At 36.8% G+C, this 20905-nt stretch overlaps 1 protein-coding gene across 2 annotated transcripts in view; it reads right to left on the bottom strand.

The window, feature by feature from the left end:
• The window catches only part of SMS (spermine synthase), a gene marked incomplete at its 3' end in the record, with an annotated part of 68172 nt that overhangs the window by 5131 nt on the left and 42136 nt on the right, over positions 1-20905 (bottom strand). For both annotated transcript variants that reach the window (XM_072428300.1, XM_072428309.1), the window contains 1 exon segment: positions 2648-2763. In XM_072428300.1, coding sequence (XP_072284401.1) covers positions 2648-2763 — 116 coding nt within the window.

The raw sequence follows: 20905 nt of genomic DNA, 5'->3' as shown, positions 1-20905 counted from the left end.
AAAGAAGTTGGTGTGTGTAGCAGAGACAAAAAATGTAAGCCTAAAATAAGCATTCAGTAATGAGATCATAAAAACACACATTTTTGAAACAGTAATATTAGGAATTTACAGTAGTTTAGTTTATACTCACTTTTAATTATTAAGGTTACTATATTCATATAAATCAAGCCCCATACATTTATTTTGCTTTGGCATTGTATATATAAGTTGTTCTCTCCTTTTAATTTTACTCACAACAGACAGCTATTAGTAATATTATTATTATTATTATTATTATTAATAAACAGGATTTATTTAGTTCCAACATATTACGGAGCTCTGTACATTAAATAGGGGTAGCAAATGACAGAGGAATACAGACAATGACACAGGAGGGGAGGACCCTGCCCCGAAGAGCCTACAATCTAGTAAGTGGGGGAATTAACACACAATAGGATATGTAGTGGTGGGAAGTAGTGACGGTTTCAAAATACAGAAGAAGATGGGTAGGCAAGTTTAAAAAAATGGGTTTTGAGTACACTTTTAAATGAGCAGAAAGTTGGAGCAAGACAAATAAGACGAGGATGACCATTCCAGAGAGTTGGGGCAGCTCTAGAAAAGTCTTGGAGCCGTGCGTGTGATGAGGTTAAGAGTGAGGAGGTCATTAGTAGGTCATCGGAGGAGCGGAGAGAGCGGCTGGGGGAGTACTTTTTTTACCAGGTCAGAAAGGTAAGTGGGGCAAGAACTGTGGAGGGATTTGAACGCAAAGCACAGGAGCTTGAATTTGATTCTAAGGTGAAATGGAAGCCAGTGAAGAGAACTGAAAAAAGATGCAGCAGAAGAGGGGAGGTGGGAAGGATGGATAAGTCAGCCTGCAGTATTCATAATAAATTGTAGAGGAGAGAGTCGGGTTAGTGGAATACCAGAGAGGAGGATGTTACAGTAGTCCAGACGAGAGATGATAAGAGCGCTTACAAAGAGTTTGGTGGTCTCTGGGAACAGGTAGTGGCGGATTTTGGAGATATTGCATAGGTAAAAGTGACAGGACCTGGACATTTTCTGAATGTAGGGGGTAAATGAGAGTGCAGAATCAAAGTGGACGTCAAGACAACGTGCCTGAGGGGAGGGCCGAATAACAGTAATGTTAACAATTAGGAATATGTCAGGGGGAGATTTGGAATTTGAAGGGGGGGAAGATGATAAATTCTGTTTTATGTAGGTTGAGCTAAGTTGTTTTATTGATCATCACAAATAAATCTTCCTATTAGAATCTTAAAAACATTTCTTACATACAGTATGTATACATATCATGATGATGGAACTAAATATTGGATGCCATTCTCCTTACTGATAATGTGTTATCTGTGTGAAAAATGTTTCTTTACATAGCGGGACTTGTTTTGAATGGTCCCAAATATAGATGAAAGTGAAGTCTAACATACTTCTAAAATAAGACTTCACATCCCATTTTTACTGTAGGATGTGTGGACTGACTCTATTTTGAATAAATTATATGTGCCCCTTTCTGTGGAAAACGTGTAGGATGTATCCTGACAGTATCACTGGATCACAGCTTCCTTTAGAGACCTTCATGTCTTTGGAAAACATTTATTAGTGTGAGAGATGCTCCAATACATAGAACATGTTAGAACAGCTAGAGAAAAGCTAGGTGACAGAGTTTTTTTAAAGCCCATCCTAAACCCATTTAAATTCCCCTTACCCCACTCTGTCGGAATCCCTCTATGAAATATCCAGCGGATCTGGCTATTTGGGAGCATGTGACCTTATTCCATGATGCAGTGCTCAGACCTAACAGAGCAATTGTCAGGTCCAATGGAGACTTAACCTCCCCAGCGGTAACCCCAAATGAAAGCGGTAACCCCGAGTCACACTCGGGATAAGTAAAAAAGCAAAAAATAAACACTTACCTGGTCCTATCGGCGTCCTCCAGGCTCCTGCCAACGTCTGGCTGCGTTCTCTTCCTCGGTCTGTCCCCTGGCGAGTGCGAGGGCGTTCCCGGGGTGCTCCCCGTGACGTCGGTGCGTACGGCCCTGGTGGGAATTTTAAATTATTTTGTATTGCATTCAATACAAAATAACTGTATTTAATGCAATACATTAAATTCATGTCTAAAAGCAGTACATTGTCTTTCATGAAAATTTATTTTACAGTATAAAAGTATGAGTAAAATAAAGTTTGAAACACAAAATCAGGTCAAAGTTTATTATTAAATTTACTTTTTGAATGTATTCTTTGACATGATTTTGTGTTTCAAACTTTATTATACTCATACTATTATAATATACTGTAAAATAAATTTTCATTAAAAACAATGTACCACTTTTGGACAAAAAATTAGGACAGAAATAAACAACTCAGGAGGTTAAAAAACATTTGACACAAGGTTTATATAGAGCAAAGATTAAGTAGGAACAGAGCAAATAGGGAAGTAAGGGTAAAGAAAATATAAGTGAATCAATAGGTGAGTCTTAAAAGTTTATGCTATTTCTGTTTGAACATAACTTGATCAAAATATTTTTTTTTTGCGTTAGACATTCCAATTTTATGCAATTTTACACTAAATATTCTCTGCTCAGGCATATTCTGCTATGTCCGTACAATATTGCAGAATACAGTCTTTCTAATGCTTGCTGTTCTCAAAGGATACAGTTCCATGTAGGAGGGAACACACACTATTTCCTTGGAGAATTCCACAGGGCAATAAAGCATTCTTAGCTGTTCTTCATAAAGTGTTAGAGCCTCCGTCAGGTTTACACAGTTTCCCTGTGAAAGGAAGCAGACAAAAAAGTATACGTTTATTGACAATTATTATAAATGATTACAAACAACAAAGTAAAGCACCATTTATCACAAATGTTATATCTAACAATCAAGGCTAAGGACTAACTAATGTTTCCCATACACAGTGGAGGAACAACACATTGAATGACAAATTGTAACACTTGCAATGGTTCTAGTCTGATAATCGGCTCAGGGCCGATATCGGACAAGAATCTGGCGTGTGTACAGCGTTCGTTGTTCATCATCTGAAGGACCGTCCAGCAGGATCCAAGGATGATGGAGGACGAATGATCGTAATGCAAGTGAAAGGGGAGAGAGCACAGCGGGTACTGCTCCCTTGCTCTCCCCCTTCCCTTTGCATAGAGCAGAATGGTGCATCGTGCAGTCATTTGTCGTTGGAAAGGATCGTGAAAGATCCTTTCCAACGGCAATTATTTCACGTGTGTATGTAGCCTTTGAGCAAACAGATTGTCGGTTGTCATATGACACACAACAAAAATAATGTCTGTATCAGGGAGTGACATGGGCAACAAGAGGTAACAATTTTCTAACCCCTACCCTCTTCTGCATCCATACTTTTGCATTCTGTCCTATACACTATCTAATTGAAGAAAAACATCACAACCCTTAGGTTTTCCTGTTCGCTGCATGATCCTGTGCATGTACTGGGATGTTTCACTGTATACCATCATCAGTTTTAACACATACATACATGAACTGTTTACAATAATGAGCTACAACCAAAATTTTCATTCTGTCAGTATTGAGGCCAACAGGAGACTTACAGCTGATCACCACTGGAAATTAAACATTACACACAAGTCAATGGTCGAATGATCATCGATTTCTACGGCGAAAACAGGGAAAGTGATTTCAGTACAGGTGAGGGAAGTCTAAAGGGAAGGCTGGAGTTCTGATTTAAGTGTAATTAACATGTTGGATACCTAAAGTGGTTGGGTGATCAGGCGGATCATAATTGCTGAACGGGACAGGAGACTTTCCTTCTGCAATAATGGATCTTACCTGCCTGATCACCTGGGTTTTTGACATCAAATTTAAGCTGCTCATGTGCAGGGTCAACTTTGGTTGCCAGGAAAACTCAACAATTCTGGCTTCCTTTGTGTAAGTTGGTATGAATGAGCTCCTGGAAGCCTGAGCAAGAGTTATTTCATCCCAGAGAGGCCAATCAAGATGGCTGAAGGTCATTTGGAAGAGGAAGAAGAGAAGGAAGATGGGGGCTGGATGGATGGCCGTGCAGCAGGTGAGTTCTGCATTAAGGATGTAGGATGCTGAATGAAGCACAAGTATACAAAAAATGCAATCAAGAGAGAGATTATTCATGATTATGTCATATAGTACATATACACCCAGTAGCTATAATTGAACCTTTTCAATTCTACTAATAAAATTGTTAATATTGCTATTGATGTAGACTTTCTGATTTTTTATAAAAAGGAATTATAAAGTATGCTATATACAAGGCTTTTGCCTCATACAAGCAAAAGACTTTTTTATCTACACCTTTTTGTTTTCCACATTGCCCCTGGGGGATTTCTGGGTTTAGGTTTGTGACCAAATGGCCATTGTTCACAATCTTACCTCCATTTTGTATAAGAGTCATTAATGGGAAATATCAGGAAAGCTGACTAAATTGTAAAGTGTGATTGTCCTGTAAATCTCATTATGTTGCTTTTGTGTGACAATAATCAAAGAAACAATGACAATAACCAAAATATAAATAAGAAACAATGACCAATAAACATTTAATTACTTTTCTGGACCACCTTCTCTACTTTAAATAAATACCACCATCTTTTCAGAATAAATCATAACCCCCTTTAATTGTTGTCACACGTGTCCGTTCTGTTCTCACACATGTGTCATGTGTCTGTCATGCTTCTGGGACTCATGGCTAAGATCAAGTGTAGTACCTAACCCTTCCAGTGTTCAAGAGTGGAATGACACATTATTCCTGGTAAGAATGCAGTGGATTAGTACACCTGTTAGGAAGGACAGCTAGATGGTAAAGCTCTGTAAGGGGGCGTCCTATGCTAATTTCTCAGGTATGATGTGGGCAAGGGAGAGGCATGGGGCCTGCCCTGAGAAGGAGCTCCCGAGCGGCTGTCCATCCCACTGGTTAGGGGTGAGAAAAGCTTAGGTCTGGCCCTTAGGTCTGAGAGGCTGTTGAATCTCGCTAAGTGTCGTCCCCCTGGAGTGGCAAACCAGGGGTACCTTAAAATCTATTTGGGTCTGGTCATCCCACTGTCATTTTTGGTACACAGGCAAGTCACTTTTATGCTGATTCAGCACCACCCTCATTCTGCATTAGCTGTGGGTAGTGCAGATGGGCAATTTTTTTACTTCTTGCCCAGTGTGTTATGGACTTAGCACTTGTTGTTTGCCACTGGCGATAGAGGGTGCTGTTCCTTTGTGGGTTGGCCCTGAAGTCTGGGAAGTGCTCTGGCCTTATGGTCGAGTGCTCTACCTTACTGGGAATCTCTCTTCGGGAGAGCTCCCAGCCTAGTATCTGGTGGGAAGGCTTAGGCCAACCCACAGAGAAAGGAACAAGTCTGATTTTGGTCAGACAGGCTAGTAGGCCCACTGGGCTTCAGCTGGGTGGTGGTACCCAGCCACTGTCAGGAGCATCAAGCCCTGGGGAATCTGGGTGGCACTTCCTCTTTAGAGGAGAGATCACAATAGTACCCCACAGCACATTTTTTGTGGTGTGTTTTTTGAACATTTTACTTTTTTACTATAGCAAGAAGTCTCTGTTCCTTCAAGAGGGAAATATGTTCAACTTTATCACTATCTCTTTCTCTTTTGAAGAGATTCCTAATACATCTTGTCCTGGAAACACAACAAGGATTGAACAGAAAGCACACATAAATAAAAACTTTCCCTATTAAATCCTAAACTGAACATGAAGAAAGTATACAAAAAACTGTTTTGCAGGAGATGTATACATGCTTTGAGTAATCATTTGCATGTTTTTCAGAAACTATAATTATAGCTCCTCTAGCTGTCTGTTTAAATAATATTCAATGTTCATGTTGATTTTGAACTCACTAAATGGAATATAACTTTTATCACTCTGCAGCAAAGAAAAAAAAACGGTCATTTATCACAACAGCTGTTTTGCAGCCTACAAAAGTCACCTGAACAAATGTTACCCAAGCCTCTAATGTATATCTTACCCCAGATTATGCTTACTCACACTTTCACTGTAAGCACATTTTTTCTTTTATTTATATCAAAACTGAACACGTTATTAAGCACAACCTCCAGTTGATGATTTGCTAATCAGCGGTATTTATTTTTCTGCTGACATATAGTTGAAAAACAATCTCTCTGTGGATATTTACTGTGACAAAAAGTTACAAGGTTTTGCTGACTCTCTGCAGAGACAGCTGTAACCAATGAGTCTAATAAGGCAGAGAGAATTATGATAGGAAAGACCAATTATATATTTATATACAGTATAAGAATGGTTAAATGGTTGGGAAGAAAATCTACCTTCGCTAGTGGTAACCAAGTAAGCTCAACTTACCTTCCAGCATACCAATGTCAAAACCTAAAGCTCTTCGTGGGGCTGCTCCCTCAGATATATCTCTCTCCTAACTGCTTCCAAAGACAATAAATAATAAACTTCAAAGTTTCAGATTTTAACCTAGCAGTGCAAATGCTTAAACCAGGGGTGTATAACTATGGGGTATGCAGGCCAATCTTCATTAAAACTTCTGTTATTAATAAATACAACAGATCAAACTATACATGTTATATTTGATATTATGAGATGACCAGCAATTGCATCCTCAAAAACCCATTACCCAGAAGGATATGCATCATCTCACAAAACCCAATAAAATGGTGCCTTAGGACACACAGCCCCAAAGTATCCACCCCAATAATATTCAGAAAAACTGGACCAGTCCCCCCCATTCTGAGGAAGAGAGTAATCCAAGATTATAAAAACTCATTGTGCGATAGTACATCCCAAGAAAATCTTCAGGTTTAAAAATACATTGCATTAAAACAACTGAGGAAAGGGAGGAACAATCCACAATTGGGGATAACCATGAAATCATGTGTGCTTACACTAGATAATAGCATCAACAAAGGGTCAGGACCCATACAGGCCAGATTGTACATAAATGCTTCTTCTGCATACAAGGTACAGTGGTAAAAAAAATATGGTATTTTGTTTCAGGATATCTATATTTGCTAAAGTGCCCTTTTCAGTAATATTTGTTTACAATTTTGGTAAATAATAGATAATTTAAAATGCACATGAAAAACTCAGCACATGGTACTTCCATTCTGCGGGTGGCTATATTTGCTTTCTATGTCTCTGCTGTATTTGTATTAAACACACCCTGCTAGATAGCATAAATATAAAACCTAATCTTTGTGTAAAATAATTTAATGGTCAAGCATGAGCATTAGGGAAGCAGGAGCTAGATGTAGTTCAAGGTATGCAATGAATGTAATAACACTGTATATGCACTTTCTTTTAACATTTAAGTGACACTTTACGAGAAAGTACTTTTACTCTATGTATAAACAAGGTATGCAATGAATGTAATAACACTGTATATGCACTTTCTTTTAACATTTAAGTGACACTTTACGAGAAAGTACTTTTACTCTATGTATAAACATAACATTTGTACACTGGACCAATTCATAAATAAATCTTAATTACGTATTCATAGCTAGTTTATACAGTGTAACTTTTACTTACATGATGATTACATTTTCCCTATGTTTAATATTCAAGTTGTTTACATTCATGTGTTATTACAGTACTTATTTTTGCAAATACATGGTTCCCTACACGTCATTACTCCAGATTAGGCATGATTGGACACAGTTGCCTAATTTAAGCGCTGGCTTCTGCCTGGGATAATTACATGTTGAAAATGTAGCGCAGCACATAACTATCTAAAGAATTCTCTATACAATCAAATATAAGGCTAGTAATTCCGTAGAAGCATTTAAAAGGCAGTCAATGAAAATAAATAGGCCATTGACTAAAAGTAAATTCTCTAAATAAATGATTGTTTTTCCAGAAATGAGGTTTGCAGAGCAGTTCTGGCTGCTACATTTTGCTCTGCTTTTGGCAGCATACATTAACACACATAAAGAGCTTTATATGATATGACAATATAAAGAAAAGATTAAAAACATTATGTTTATGCAAAGGTTATGCTACCATATTGGGAATATTTTTTCTAAAGAGAGTAAAATTCCAATGTTATCTGACATCTTCCTGTTTTCAAGCATACTGTCAATTAATGAATGAGAGATCTTCAACACAACACATTGGGCACAATTTAATAAAATAAAATTCTTCCAGACTGGAGAAAACATCATGGAAGAACCAATGTGATCCAGCAAACCTGGAATGAATTACTTTTTTAAAAAAAAAATACTATTTAGTACAAAATGTTTTAATCCTGGACCAAAAGTAAAGTGAAAATAAATGAACTGAAATTAAAGTAGCAAACTTTGCCTCTTAGTAGCGGCCAAATTTTAAACTTTTGGCAACTTTAACTTCTGGCAAAACTTTGCAACTTTTACCTATGTCATATCAGACCAAAGAGTGAATTGTTAAAAAGTCAAGAGAAAAGAAACAATACTTTGTTATAATATCAATTCACAAGTTTTACAAAAAAAAATCAGCATACACAATAAACTTTTATCTTCAGCTCAACAAGGAATACAAAATCTATGGCGAGGTTTTTTGTATGAAAGGACAAAAGGATATCCATTCTGCTTAGACAGACCATTTTATTTTAGTGTTAATGTGTTGGGAGCGCAGAAGCTAACCACCAAGCATATTATTACTCTGCTTAAATTTTACTAGTGTGGTTTACTGTTTTGGCCAAAACATTTTTGCATTCAAAGATCCTGTACTTGTAATGTGCTGTACTAAAAATCACATATTTTGTAACTTCTATGTAACTGTGCTCTATAAATAGATCCCTAAGAAACCTTGTATTATCCTTTGAGTCACATGAAGACATCCGGTTATTTTAGGTCATAATCTGCTGTCGAACAGGATTTTTTTTTTGGTACTGAATACCGGATTTGTTTCCTAATGAGTTGTAGTTTTGTTTGGCAGAGATTCTTGCTAATTTTTACACCCATGTTATATCATACAAATACATGAACAACTTCAGCTGAGTTGTAAATAAAAACACTGATCCATAATAGTATCAACAATGAAACAATTCATGTTTTTTTCCTAATGATGTGCTATAAGTGTTATATTACACTCGGATTGGCTTTTGCACGTACAAATCTGCATTCAGCAATCAGTGATGGGAGGGTTCCGTTGGTTCTTGCGCACTGTGCCTACTGAAGCTCATTGTCTTATATTAACATTGCTAAAGCTTTAGTGAAGTCTCAGACAATGTGAATATGTAGCTGAAAAAATGGTTTATAGTAACACTAACTAAATAAGCTTTGACTAGGACCCTTAGTTCACATCTAAAGTCCAGATTGCTTTAATAGTGAATTTTGTTTTTTTTAGGTATTTTTCCAAAGGGGAAAACATCCATCATATTCCACAGACACAATAAGAAACAAAATAGTTCTCCAAGTTTCTCTATTGGAAGATTTCCTATTTATTACTGTGCTTCTGACAGCTCAAAAATCGCTTTCTGTAACAGAGGCAGACATCACCAACTCAAACAGAAAAGCAGGAACTCTCCTAGTAAGGACAAAGCAAAACATAAACCCAATATGGGTCTAACCATTATCCACTCAATCCAGAAATGACAAAAAATGTTTTGGCATTAGCTACATTTTAAATACCTACTAAATTAGGAATGTCTAGTGATGGATTTCCTTAGCTATATTCCCATGGCTGTGAGGCAAAGATTACAACTTTGTCCTATGACCTAAATTCTACTATATAATACTCAATGAAAAAACTGCTCTCAGTGCAGCTTTTCTTTAACCACAAAATACAAACACCACAAACTTGGCCTGTTTTCAGCTGGCAGTAATGTGTCCCATTTCAGCAACATTTTATTTCTGGGCAGCTTGTTTGTGTTGTACGACTCAAAATAGCGCCAGTGTTAAATGCTCAGAAATGAAGGCAACTTCCGTTTATCCAATTTGCCAAGAAGGCATTTTTTGTAAGTTTCTACTGCTCCCGGATGAGGCACAAATGTTTATCCAGGTATTTTTCTATAAAAAGCTGCGGAAACGAAGCATATCATTTACAAAAACACAGGAACTCAGCATTATCTATATATTCTGTCCTTGATTTCTCTAAAGTTAAAGTAGACCTAAAGCCAAAAAAAGAACATTGCATAGATTATTAGCAAGCAGCAGTACGGCTGGGTCTACATGGACGTTTTTAAAAACGCATGTAAATGTTTCTATTGCGTTTATATGCCTTTTTATGCACTTTTATTAGCGATTTAAAGCTTGCCTCTAAAATGCTGGTGAACGCCTATTACCGTGTTTGTAACTAATTTGCATATTAAGTGCTTAAAAACTTGGTAAAAAGCAGGAAAACGCGTAAAAATGTCCCATTGAAACAAATGGAAGCGTTTACCCAGCGTTTTACTTTTTTAAACATTGCAAGCAACGTTTAGGATAAATGTCATAACCCTGCATCAAGGAAACGTCCTAGTGTAGGTTAACCTGTAATGCATGGGGATTTTAAAAAAGCCTCAGGTTAAACACTGGGGAAACAGTCTGTATAGACTAAGCCTAATAGTTACTTTTAAGGAAAATATTCTAAAACATCTAGCTGGGCTCCCAATCATGTCATTACACCAACTAAACACTGCCTATAAAGATGAAAGATGGGAGATTTACAGCAGGTCAGGTAATAATTAACTTTGATTTTACCGCAAGATGAATGTACATTTGTGAAATCTTGCAAAATCTATTAACAGCATTAGAAAACAGTACAATCAAAAGTTCTGTAGGGACCAATACTTTCCTGTTACTTTTTTCCATTTCCAATTCTTTATTATTTGTATGCTGTTTCTTTATTAAGAACAATAACAAAAATAAACCATGGTCTTCTAGCATAAATTCTAGAGTCTTCACTCCACCACATATGGGGAGCTGCAAGTCTGCTTTTCAAGACAGTCACACGAAATTAATAGAAATAAATAGTATTTTGCCATATATTATACATGTCGTCGTACTTTCAACTCTTCAAGTGTTTAAAAAAGTGTGGCAACTGCTGTTTTGTGGCATGTACACATGGTAGGGGACATTGATAATTGAAGAAAGAAAATGGTCACTCATAAATCACAGAAATTCTGTAATATGTAAGGAAATACCTGTAAACTAAGTAAAACTATGCTATGGTTTTCTTGATAAGCTGGTAAAAGTAGTTTTAAACCCTAAGGCTACATAGACACATCAGACGATTCTTGTCCTATAATCGAATTAGGGTTGATATGGGATGAGAATCTGGCGTGTGTAGGGCTCAATGTCCGTCGTCGATGGGTCCGTCCTGGCGGATCCACAGACAATGAACAATCGTAATGAAAGTTAAAGGGAGACAGCAAAGCTGAGTGCCGCTTGCATGTTCTCCCCCCTCCCCTCTCTATAGAGTGGCGTTGTATGTACAGTGCTTGTTCATGCATCCTTCAGTCTTGTCGTTGGAAAGGATTGTAACAGATCATTGCACGTGTGTACGTAGATTAGTAGACCAGGGGCATCATCGTAAAAATATCAGGAATTATTTTAATGAAAACTGCAGATTAAAAATATCCTTGAAATGACAGAAACCTGTGAAAGCTTCCATGAGATTTTAGTGATATGTTTAAGATTTTATTGATATGTTTGAGACCAAGGTCTCAAACAGACCATTCTTCAGATATAAGCTGTATATGGCAGCCTTTAATTGTGGTAAGTTCCCCAAGTGCTATTTTTTTGTAAAAGCTCTTAAATCTAACTAGTTGCAAACAGAATTTAATTATCTTCCATTTCTAACACAGGTGACAGCTGCTTATATAATAAACAAACCATACTTGAACTGTAAAAACTAGTAAAAATAAACACAGACAGAGCTGATCTTAAACATATATATTGCTGAAATGTATGTTAATAAATGGCTGAATTAAGTCTGCATTGTTTATATTTGGCATTCAGACGGAAATATCAATATCATTCATAAATATTCAGGAAGTATAAATGTTTATCTTACAGCATATATACATATTTCACAACTAAAGCCCCACTAAGTTTTAAAACAGATGTGGAATTAGGATGCACAAATTCATTTAAACGAGCAACAGCAAACAAACAGCTTTACATAGATCTCAGTTTTGTAGAAGATGCTGTGTTCAATAATTTCACATCTGTGACAGTTATAAATATCTGTAGGTAAATGTATTGGAAAGGCTTTAGGAAACAATATGTTTCATGCTGTCTGGTATACAGAGAACTCTCCATGAGCATGTCCAGGATTTTGAAAACAATTTACTTGGCTGACAAACTGAAGTCAGAGACAAGTGCATTCCTGGGGAAGATCAGAGGTTTTGGAAGGTATAGAATAACAAACTGGGTGATATAGAAACCATGGACAGATCGTTCCCAGACTCTCTGATACACTTTGGTCTCTTTTTAAAAACAGGTAATCCCTGGTGGAAATCAATTTCTGCCATTAAACCTAGGAATGTCTGATTCCCTGTTTTAAGCAGAGCCCTTTATGTCAAACTATATTTAAAAATAAATTAGAAGTTCTGAATCCTACACAAAACAAATTAGAGTAGATTATTAATATAAAAACTGAATTACCTAGAGAACATATTTAAGGACTAAAATCAATGGATGCAAACAGTGGGACACACAAAAAATGTATCTGCTAAAAAGTTATATATAATATTATTACAAACAAATAGCAAAAGTGTGATGATTCCAGACAGAAAAGTCTGTGAATATTACGGGGACAGAGTGCATTACAGGGGAACAAAAGCAAACACAAAGGAGCTGGGCTTTTAAAATTAAGGATCCAGTAGTACAGTATTGCACTTGTCAATCTGTTCTTGAAGACCTACATACACACGTGCAATAGTCATTGCAAAACGAACGATTGAGACCCGATGAACGGTTATGCACAATTATTTTGAACGATCGTATAGTGCACGATCCTGTACATGCTGTAACGATACGATCGTTCAAATAAAATCCACCAATAATGTAGACACACTAGATACGATCGTTTGAACTATGCAGGAAGTGACATGTAAATGAGAAAGTGTACTTCAGAACCATCCACAATCACTGAATGACCATACACACAATAGATTGCAAACAATTGTCGCCCAATCTGTTCCGCCAGGACAGTCGTTCATTTCCAGCGACAATCCTCGTTCATTTCCAGCGACAATACTCGTTCATCTGCGTTGCTGTGCACTTTTTTTGTTAACGATTATCGGACAAACAGTCGTTAGTCGTTCGTTTCCAACGATAATTATTGCACGTGTGTACGCAGCTTTATTCTTTTGCTCTCATATCAGCGGGTTCTTTGTACTGCAGCCAAACTTATTGGTTCCTTGTGCTTCTTCTCCCTTCCCCAATCTGAGCTCTGTAGGGAATGCTCGAGGTCGATACCACATCCAATTCAGTTACATATACTAGTGTAAATGTAATGTGACAAGAGTTTTTTGTACGATTGTGAACGATCATCACCCAATCAGATCCACCGAGATGGTCATTCGTTTCCAGCAACTTTCCTCGGTAGTCGGCCAGTTGTTGTGCACTTTTTTTGTTAAAGATTATCAGCTGATCGGTCGTCAATCATTTGTTTCCATCGACGATTATTGCATGTGTGTACAAAGCCTAAGTGTCTCAAAGGCTCTTATCCCTAGAGAACAGGAGGGGTGGTAAATTCATTTAGCAGTGAATATATACCAGCACTATCCTACCAAACTATACTCCTGCTGTCTGCTGGCTAAAAAGGGTACACGATAATTACAATATTTAATATCCAAGGCAAAAAAAAGTAATACTTACTACTTTTTAGTGAATAAATTAGTTTGCATTGTATTTACATAAGACTGATATATATGTCATTTTTTTTTTACCATAGTAAGTATGATTTCTTCCGTATCCATACTTTATGTAAGATGGGTGCATAACCTTTGCTAAATTATTGAAAAGGGATAGCGATACACTGCGAGTTTCTGTTTACATAAAAGTACAAGCAGACATATAGAGTTCATGCTGAGTACAAAGCTTGTTTCCTGATATAGATAAAAACGGGGCTTGTCCTGCTCTCTTCTGATTTAAAAGTAAAAAAATCCCTTAAATCATACAGGAAAATGCATGGATTGTATTTGCTTGAAATTTTTACATGGATATACTTGCAGGAATAGTTGGAGCTGTCACCCAGTGTACTTTAATCCTAGACTGTTGAAACAAAAAAAAAAATTAAAAAAAATCTGTTGCCATAAAAGGCAGCCAAAAATGTCTTAAAAGCTAGCTAAGATGGAAAAAGTGAAATGTCCTATCCTTCTAGGAGAAACATAGAGGCAGTCATACCTAAGTGTTTGTTCTATAAATGTAATGTTAGGCTGTTGACTCTCTTGCTTTTAATCTTTTATTTTTTTGGCAGTGCTGATGTACACAGCTGCCTTACATAGGTGACTCAAATTATTAAAACCAAAAACTCAACATAACAACCAAGTTAAATAGAATTTTGAGAAAAAATGTCAATAATAGCTGCTTTCTATTTCTTTTAATAGATGTAATAGTTTTAAAGTCTGGGGACATATAAAATATATTAACTTTTTTGGCAAGATTGAACCTTGAAGTATTTTGATTGCTACTTGAAGAATGAGATTAATTTGTAGTTACATAATTTGTAGTTTTCTCACTAGTTACAATTTTGGTAAATGTGCCAATAATGGAACCTTTTTCATTTTTTCAGTAGCAGTCCATTTAATTTATAAACTTTAATGCTGTTTAAGTGAGGTTTAACCATTGTGCAGTGCTTGCTGTATGTATTCAATCCCTTAAAAAGTGTAAATCTTTTTAAGGTACACAGCTAAAATATATTTATACTTATATTGATGTGAATGCAGTAATGTCCAATCACTGACTTCATACATAAATAAATAATGGACTTTTTCTCTAGTACTATAAAATTGCCTAATACTAAATAATGTAAATATATTCGGCACACTAGTCAATGGGAGAACTGAAAAGTAAATCCCCAGCACCTTTTAGCTGGGTGCACCAACCAGCACTTTTCAGTGACCACCTTGATGTTTTTGGGTGGTTACTAAATAGTTGGGTCACAATACAGGGGCTGCCCATTCACCTACAGCTTCTACCCTTCTAGCTTTAAAAATAAAATTCTGGGGAAAACACTGAAATCATTATTTTTATACCGATTTTGCAAAAAAAAAAAAAAAAAGAGAACACACAAGAGCATAGGTTTAAAAACAAAAAACTATTATGTACCTGAAATTAATAATAATAATTAGGGCCTTAGAGCCTTGCTTTTTTCTAAAGTATGAAAGAGAATGGAATTTATTGAACTCCTCTTCCTCATTCCTACAGCATCTAACAGTCTACCCTCCCTGCAAGACCTGTTCCTGGTAGCCTTTTCATAAACCTCACAGTATAGAAGATTTTACCACTGATGTCATCCCCTTCTATCAGCCTTGTACTGTATAGAATGATGCCAAGGTCCTGTCAGCAACCCGGCGCATGGGGCAGTGGAGAAGAGTGCCATCTGCTGCAAGAGCAAGGAGTAATGTAAGTTTTACTCCTATCACCCCCTACAAAAGAAGAGCAACTGACCCTTGTAGTGGGAAGGACCCACAACAAAGTTGCAAAATACTTTTGCCTGAAGTTTAGCTTTAAAATTAATGAACATAGTGGGCAATACAGAGAAAAGAGAATATCCTTGCAGTGGTGCAGTAGGGCATTCTGGTGCAGGACACTGCCTGGACTCATGTGGTCAGAGTGTTTATGTAATTCCCTAAAAGTGAATGTGAAAAAAGAAATTGCGGATGGAACAAGCAATGAGGTTGAGGCATTATGGGTGGAGTTGAATGTGGGGTTGAATAACACACAATTAATTATTGGAGTCTGCAATAGGCCCCCCAGTGCTAAGGACAGCACAGATTTAAAAAAAAAACAGCAAAAAGTGGAAGTGTTTTAATCATGAGAGATTTCAACTACCCTGACATTGACTGGATTAATGGCACTACAGGAACAGCAAAAAGGAGGTTATTTGTGAATTTAATACAAGAAAATTTTATGATACAGTTTTTTAGAAGCCCCAACTAGAAATGATACTCTGGTAGACCTAGTTCTTTCTAAAAAATGCAGAGCTTATAACAAATGTGCATATATAAAGGGTGTCACTAGGTTGGTAACAGGGATAAAGAAAAGGCAGATTTACTAAACACTTTTTTAGCTTTGTGTACACAAAGGAAAATGGCAGAGCTCAAGTCCAAATTCATAAAAGCAGTGCCACTGCCTTAAATGAGTCACAATGCCTCAAAATTGATATGTTTGATTAACAGTTGGGAAAAATTAAGGTTGACAAAGCCGGATGAATTACATCCACGTGTCCTCAAAGAGCTGAGCTCGGTTATTTCAAATCTAATATTTCTAATTTATAGAGACTCCTTAAGTCACTGGGAAGGTACCGATGGATTGGTTTATAGCCAATGTGGTTCCTATCTTCAAAAAGGGAGCAAAGTCATTACCAGGTAACTACAGACCGCTTAGTTTAACGCCCATAGTTGGAAAGGTCCTAGAGAGTTTGATAAAGAACCACATAGAAGAGTTTCTGCTAGAAAATAATATTATAAGTGATAGTAAGCATGGCTTCAAGAAAGACCAAAGTTGTCAAACAAATTTACTCCTTCCTTTTTATGAGGAAGTAAGTAAACAGGTAGACAGTGAAGTAGCAGTTAATAAAGTGTACTTGGACTTTTCTAAAGCATTTGACACTGTACCCCAGAGACGGGTAATATGCAAGTTTGGGTCAATAGGTTTAGAAAAGTCAATCTGTAAATGGATAGAGAACTAGCTTAAAGACCATATCCACAGAGTTGTAACTATTGATTCATACTCTGAATGGTCTAAGGTTATTAGTGGTGTACCCCAGGGTTCAATGTTGGGACCTTTACTGTTTAACATCTTTTTAAATGATATAGAGTTTGGGATTAAAAGTACCATTTCTGTGATTGCAGATATAAAACCAAACTATGTAATGGAATTAGGTCCATATAGAATGTCTATAATCTACAAGCAGACCTGGATGTACTGTTTGTTTGGCCAGCCAAGTGGCAAATTACATTTAATATAGATAAATGTAAAGTTTGGCACTTGGGGGCTAACAACATGCATGCTTCATACTGACTAGGGGGAATACATTTGTGGGAGTCAGAAATGGAAAATTATCTGGGGGTTCTGGTAGATCATAGACTTAATAACAGCATGCAATGCCAAGCTGCAATATCTAAAGCTAGTAAAGTACTTTCTTGTATTAAAAGAGGAATAGACTGCAGAGATGGAGACATGAACCTGCCCCTGTACAAAGCATTGGTCATACCACATCTAGAATATGCAGTCCAGTTTTGGGCACCAGTTTACAAAAGGACATTGTGGAATTGGAGAGAATGCGGAGAAGGGCAACTAAACTAATAAAAGGAATGGAGGAGCTCAGCTATGAGGAGAGATTAGCTGAACTGAATCTATTCTTGAGAAGAGACGTTAAGGGGCGGATATGATCACCCTGTATAAATAGTTACACGGTCCATATAGAAAACTCTCTTCCCCATTATTCACTATGGGATCATTACAAAGAACAAGAGGGCACTCTTTGCGTCTGGAGGAAAAGAAGTTTAAGCTCCGGATAAGGAAGGGATTCTTTACTGAAAGGTCTGTGAATCAGCTCCCTCAGGAAGTAATTTCAGCAAGTTCTATAGATTGCTTTAGAAAAAGGCTGGATGGCTTCTTTTTCTAGAAGCACAGAATATAACTGAGTATTAAGGCTTTAAAGTAAAAATAACAGAGACTGTTGATCCGGGGAACATCCGATTGCCTCATGGAATCAGGAAGGAATTTTTTTCACCTGTTGAAGCAAATTTTACCAGGGTTTTTTTTTTTTGCCTTCCCCTGGACCAACTATGTCGTATAGGGTTTTATATCTGGGATATGTTTATTTCCCTAGTGGTGGAACTTGATGGACATAGGTCTTTTTCAACCTAACCTTCAATGTAACTATTTAAATGATAAAGGCATTTATGTCCCACACTCCCCAAACATGAATTGAACAAAGACCCTCTGGGACATAATGTATAGTTGCATCTGACTCCATGTCGAGCCCATAGACTGTGCAGGAGCTTACTGATGGCTTGATCAAGGTCCAGGAGACGATCCCACAGTGGGGTGATCTCCAAGGCTGGAGAGGATACACTTTGGAAAGTGAAGCTGGGTGATCCAGCAAACCTGGAATTGATCTGGTTCTTGATTGAAAACATTTGCTAAAAAAAGCAAATTAATTTTAAGAAATCCATTCCAGGTTTGCTGGATCACCCAGCTTCATTGTGAAAAGTTTATCCTGTCCAGCCTAGGAGAGCTTTAATACATCAGGGCCATTGTCGGGAGTGCATAGAGGCACACGGGAGCCCTACACACCACTGAGCCACATAATGAGCTGTTGTGATAAAATCCATGCAAGTTTGATCATTCTGTTGTTTCAGTGATCTTCTGATTTTGATTCCAGCCCTCAGTGGGTAATGTTTTTGGTTTCCATTTTGCTGCCAATGAATTATACAATGTATATCAATAAAGATTTTCAACTTAAATATTTCGGTCCTCAAGATCGGATATGTGATTTCAGAGTTCCTTTAATTTTTTTGGATTACTGTAATTGCAGAGTCCTTAAGTTTACGATGCGACTTTAATAACTGTCTTCACAAGCACTTCTTCAATATACACCTTTGCAAAATCTTAGGGCACGTAAAACAAACAAATCTGTATTACCGCTGCTAAGGGCATAGAAGAAAGACAACTACGTGAGAAAATTGGGGTTGATTGCTTCCAGATATTCCTGACCCAGTTAAACTCCCTAGCTGTCATATAGGTACCCAGAAACTTTTGTAGGCTGGGAACGTAAGCAGCTAATTTACCTAGGAAAAAAATGTTTGGATATTATGGGGAGGGGGAGAGAGAAGAATTGAAGTAGACACAGAAAAACACACATAGCTGCTATTCAATGGTGTTTTGACCACTCTGATATTCACATCAAATATATTAAAAATTACAAGAATGTAACCTACACGATTATCTAATAAATTTAACAACAATCAGTTAAGTAATGTAAACCTACTTACCAAAAAGAATAATTATTATAAATTATTTATTTTTCTTTTCCTTTTTTCTTATAAGTAACTGTAAGGAATTTTATTTTAATATTGTTATTGAATGACCACAGAGATGGTAGGAATAATATTGGCTTACATTGGTATTAGTGTAATGGAGTGTTGCTATGTAATGTCAGGGTTTAGTAAGGGCCCTCTATGTTACCAATTGAGTGAGCCACCCAAGTTGCAGTCTAAAAATTGTCCTTTTTTTCAGGAACACAGTATGTGAGTTTTACTGGTCAATAACCAGATTATAGGGTCATTTTCCAAAATGGCAACAGGTGGATTGTAGACAGATGCCCAAAGTAAACTCCTGTGTTTTAGTTGAGTGTAAAAAAGCATTGGTCAGGTAAGGTGTTAGGAAACTTTAAAAACTGGAATATGTTTGGGTTGAAGATCAGACAATCATGAAGTCCAAAACATAAGTTAGAGCTATAATCAGAACATAAACAAAAAATGAAGATTGGCCTACCAAACACAGACAAGAAGCAACATTTATGCTAAGGCATCAACCCAGTGCATTTATTAAAGCTGAACTTCAGCCTTACCTTTATTATTAATAAACAGTTGTACAGGCTCATCTTCTGTCCAAAAAATTGCTCAGTCCGATTTCATGGCACACTGTATGGAATCTGCAGCCAGTCTGAATGTGCCTTATTTATATATCTTATTTCCTGTCTGGAGGACATGCATCTAGCTTTTTCATCATTTTCCCTCCAACCACTTTAAATAAATTTGATTCCAGTTTTTTTTACTCATAGAGGCTTAGCACACATTGGCATTACCACAGCTTGCTGTTTTCAGAATGTACAGCACATTGCAAGCCCCTCCATCCACTAGGATTTGTGCACAGCTACATAGTCATAACGTTGATGGGTCTAAAGTAATACATTTATTAAACATATATATATATATATATATATATATATATATATATATTTTTTTTTTTTTCTTATTATTATGTTGATGAAGGGGAAAGGGAGAAACCAGGAAAGTATAGGTGATATTAGCAGGACATGCCATTGGGTCTGCACCACTGTACCTAACAAAAGTTACCAATATGGGCGCTCACCCGCCAAGAGCCCACCCCAGCCATTAGCACGAATCTTGCAGCTGACCAGCCTAATCAGAGAAGAGGAAACCACTGGATAATTGCTGTATTTAATCAGCTATTCAAATGGTAAATATTATCAATCAAAAGACAACAACAGAGCTAAAACTGGAGAACTTTTTCAAACAACTAACATCATGTTACATTCATGTTTTCCATTATGAATAACAACAGTATTCGCTGTAGTGGTATTAGCTGTATATTTCTGAATAAATTGGAAAAATAATTTTGAAACAAGATATATTATATACTTGTTTGAAAAAATTCTTTGACCCTCACAACAATGAAAAGCAGTCATGCACACAGGAACATTCCAAACAGATTACATGCCAAGCAGATCAACAACCATTGTTATAAATGCTTGAAGGGCAAATCTTCACTTTACAAAATGGAATTGGTTTTGTGTGTGCATAACTATGCAACCAATTCCATGTTGTTTCAATTAAAGGCAACTGATGCAACATTTAGTTACTATGCTGCAGAACTTTCTCAATGTGTGTCCTTACTAAATAAACCTGCATGCTCAGTTACCTTACTGTATTTTAGATGGCGAAAAATAGGCACCGGATATAGATATTTCTTAAGTTATCGCCTGCAAGGACCTTTGTTTATTTGAATAAAAAAAACAGGAATACTAAAT

Source organism: Pyxicephalus adspersus, chromosome 1 (assembly GCF_032062135.1).
Source record: "Pyxicephalus adspersus chromosome 1, UCB_Pads_2.0, whole genome shotgun sequence".
Taxonomy (NCBI): Eukaryota; Metazoa; Chordata; class Amphibia; order Anura; family Pyxicephalidae; genus Pyxicephalus; species Pyxicephalus adspersus.
The sequence above is the reverse complement of the archived record's forward strand: the minus strand, read 5'-3'. Positions and strand labels throughout refer to the sequence as shown.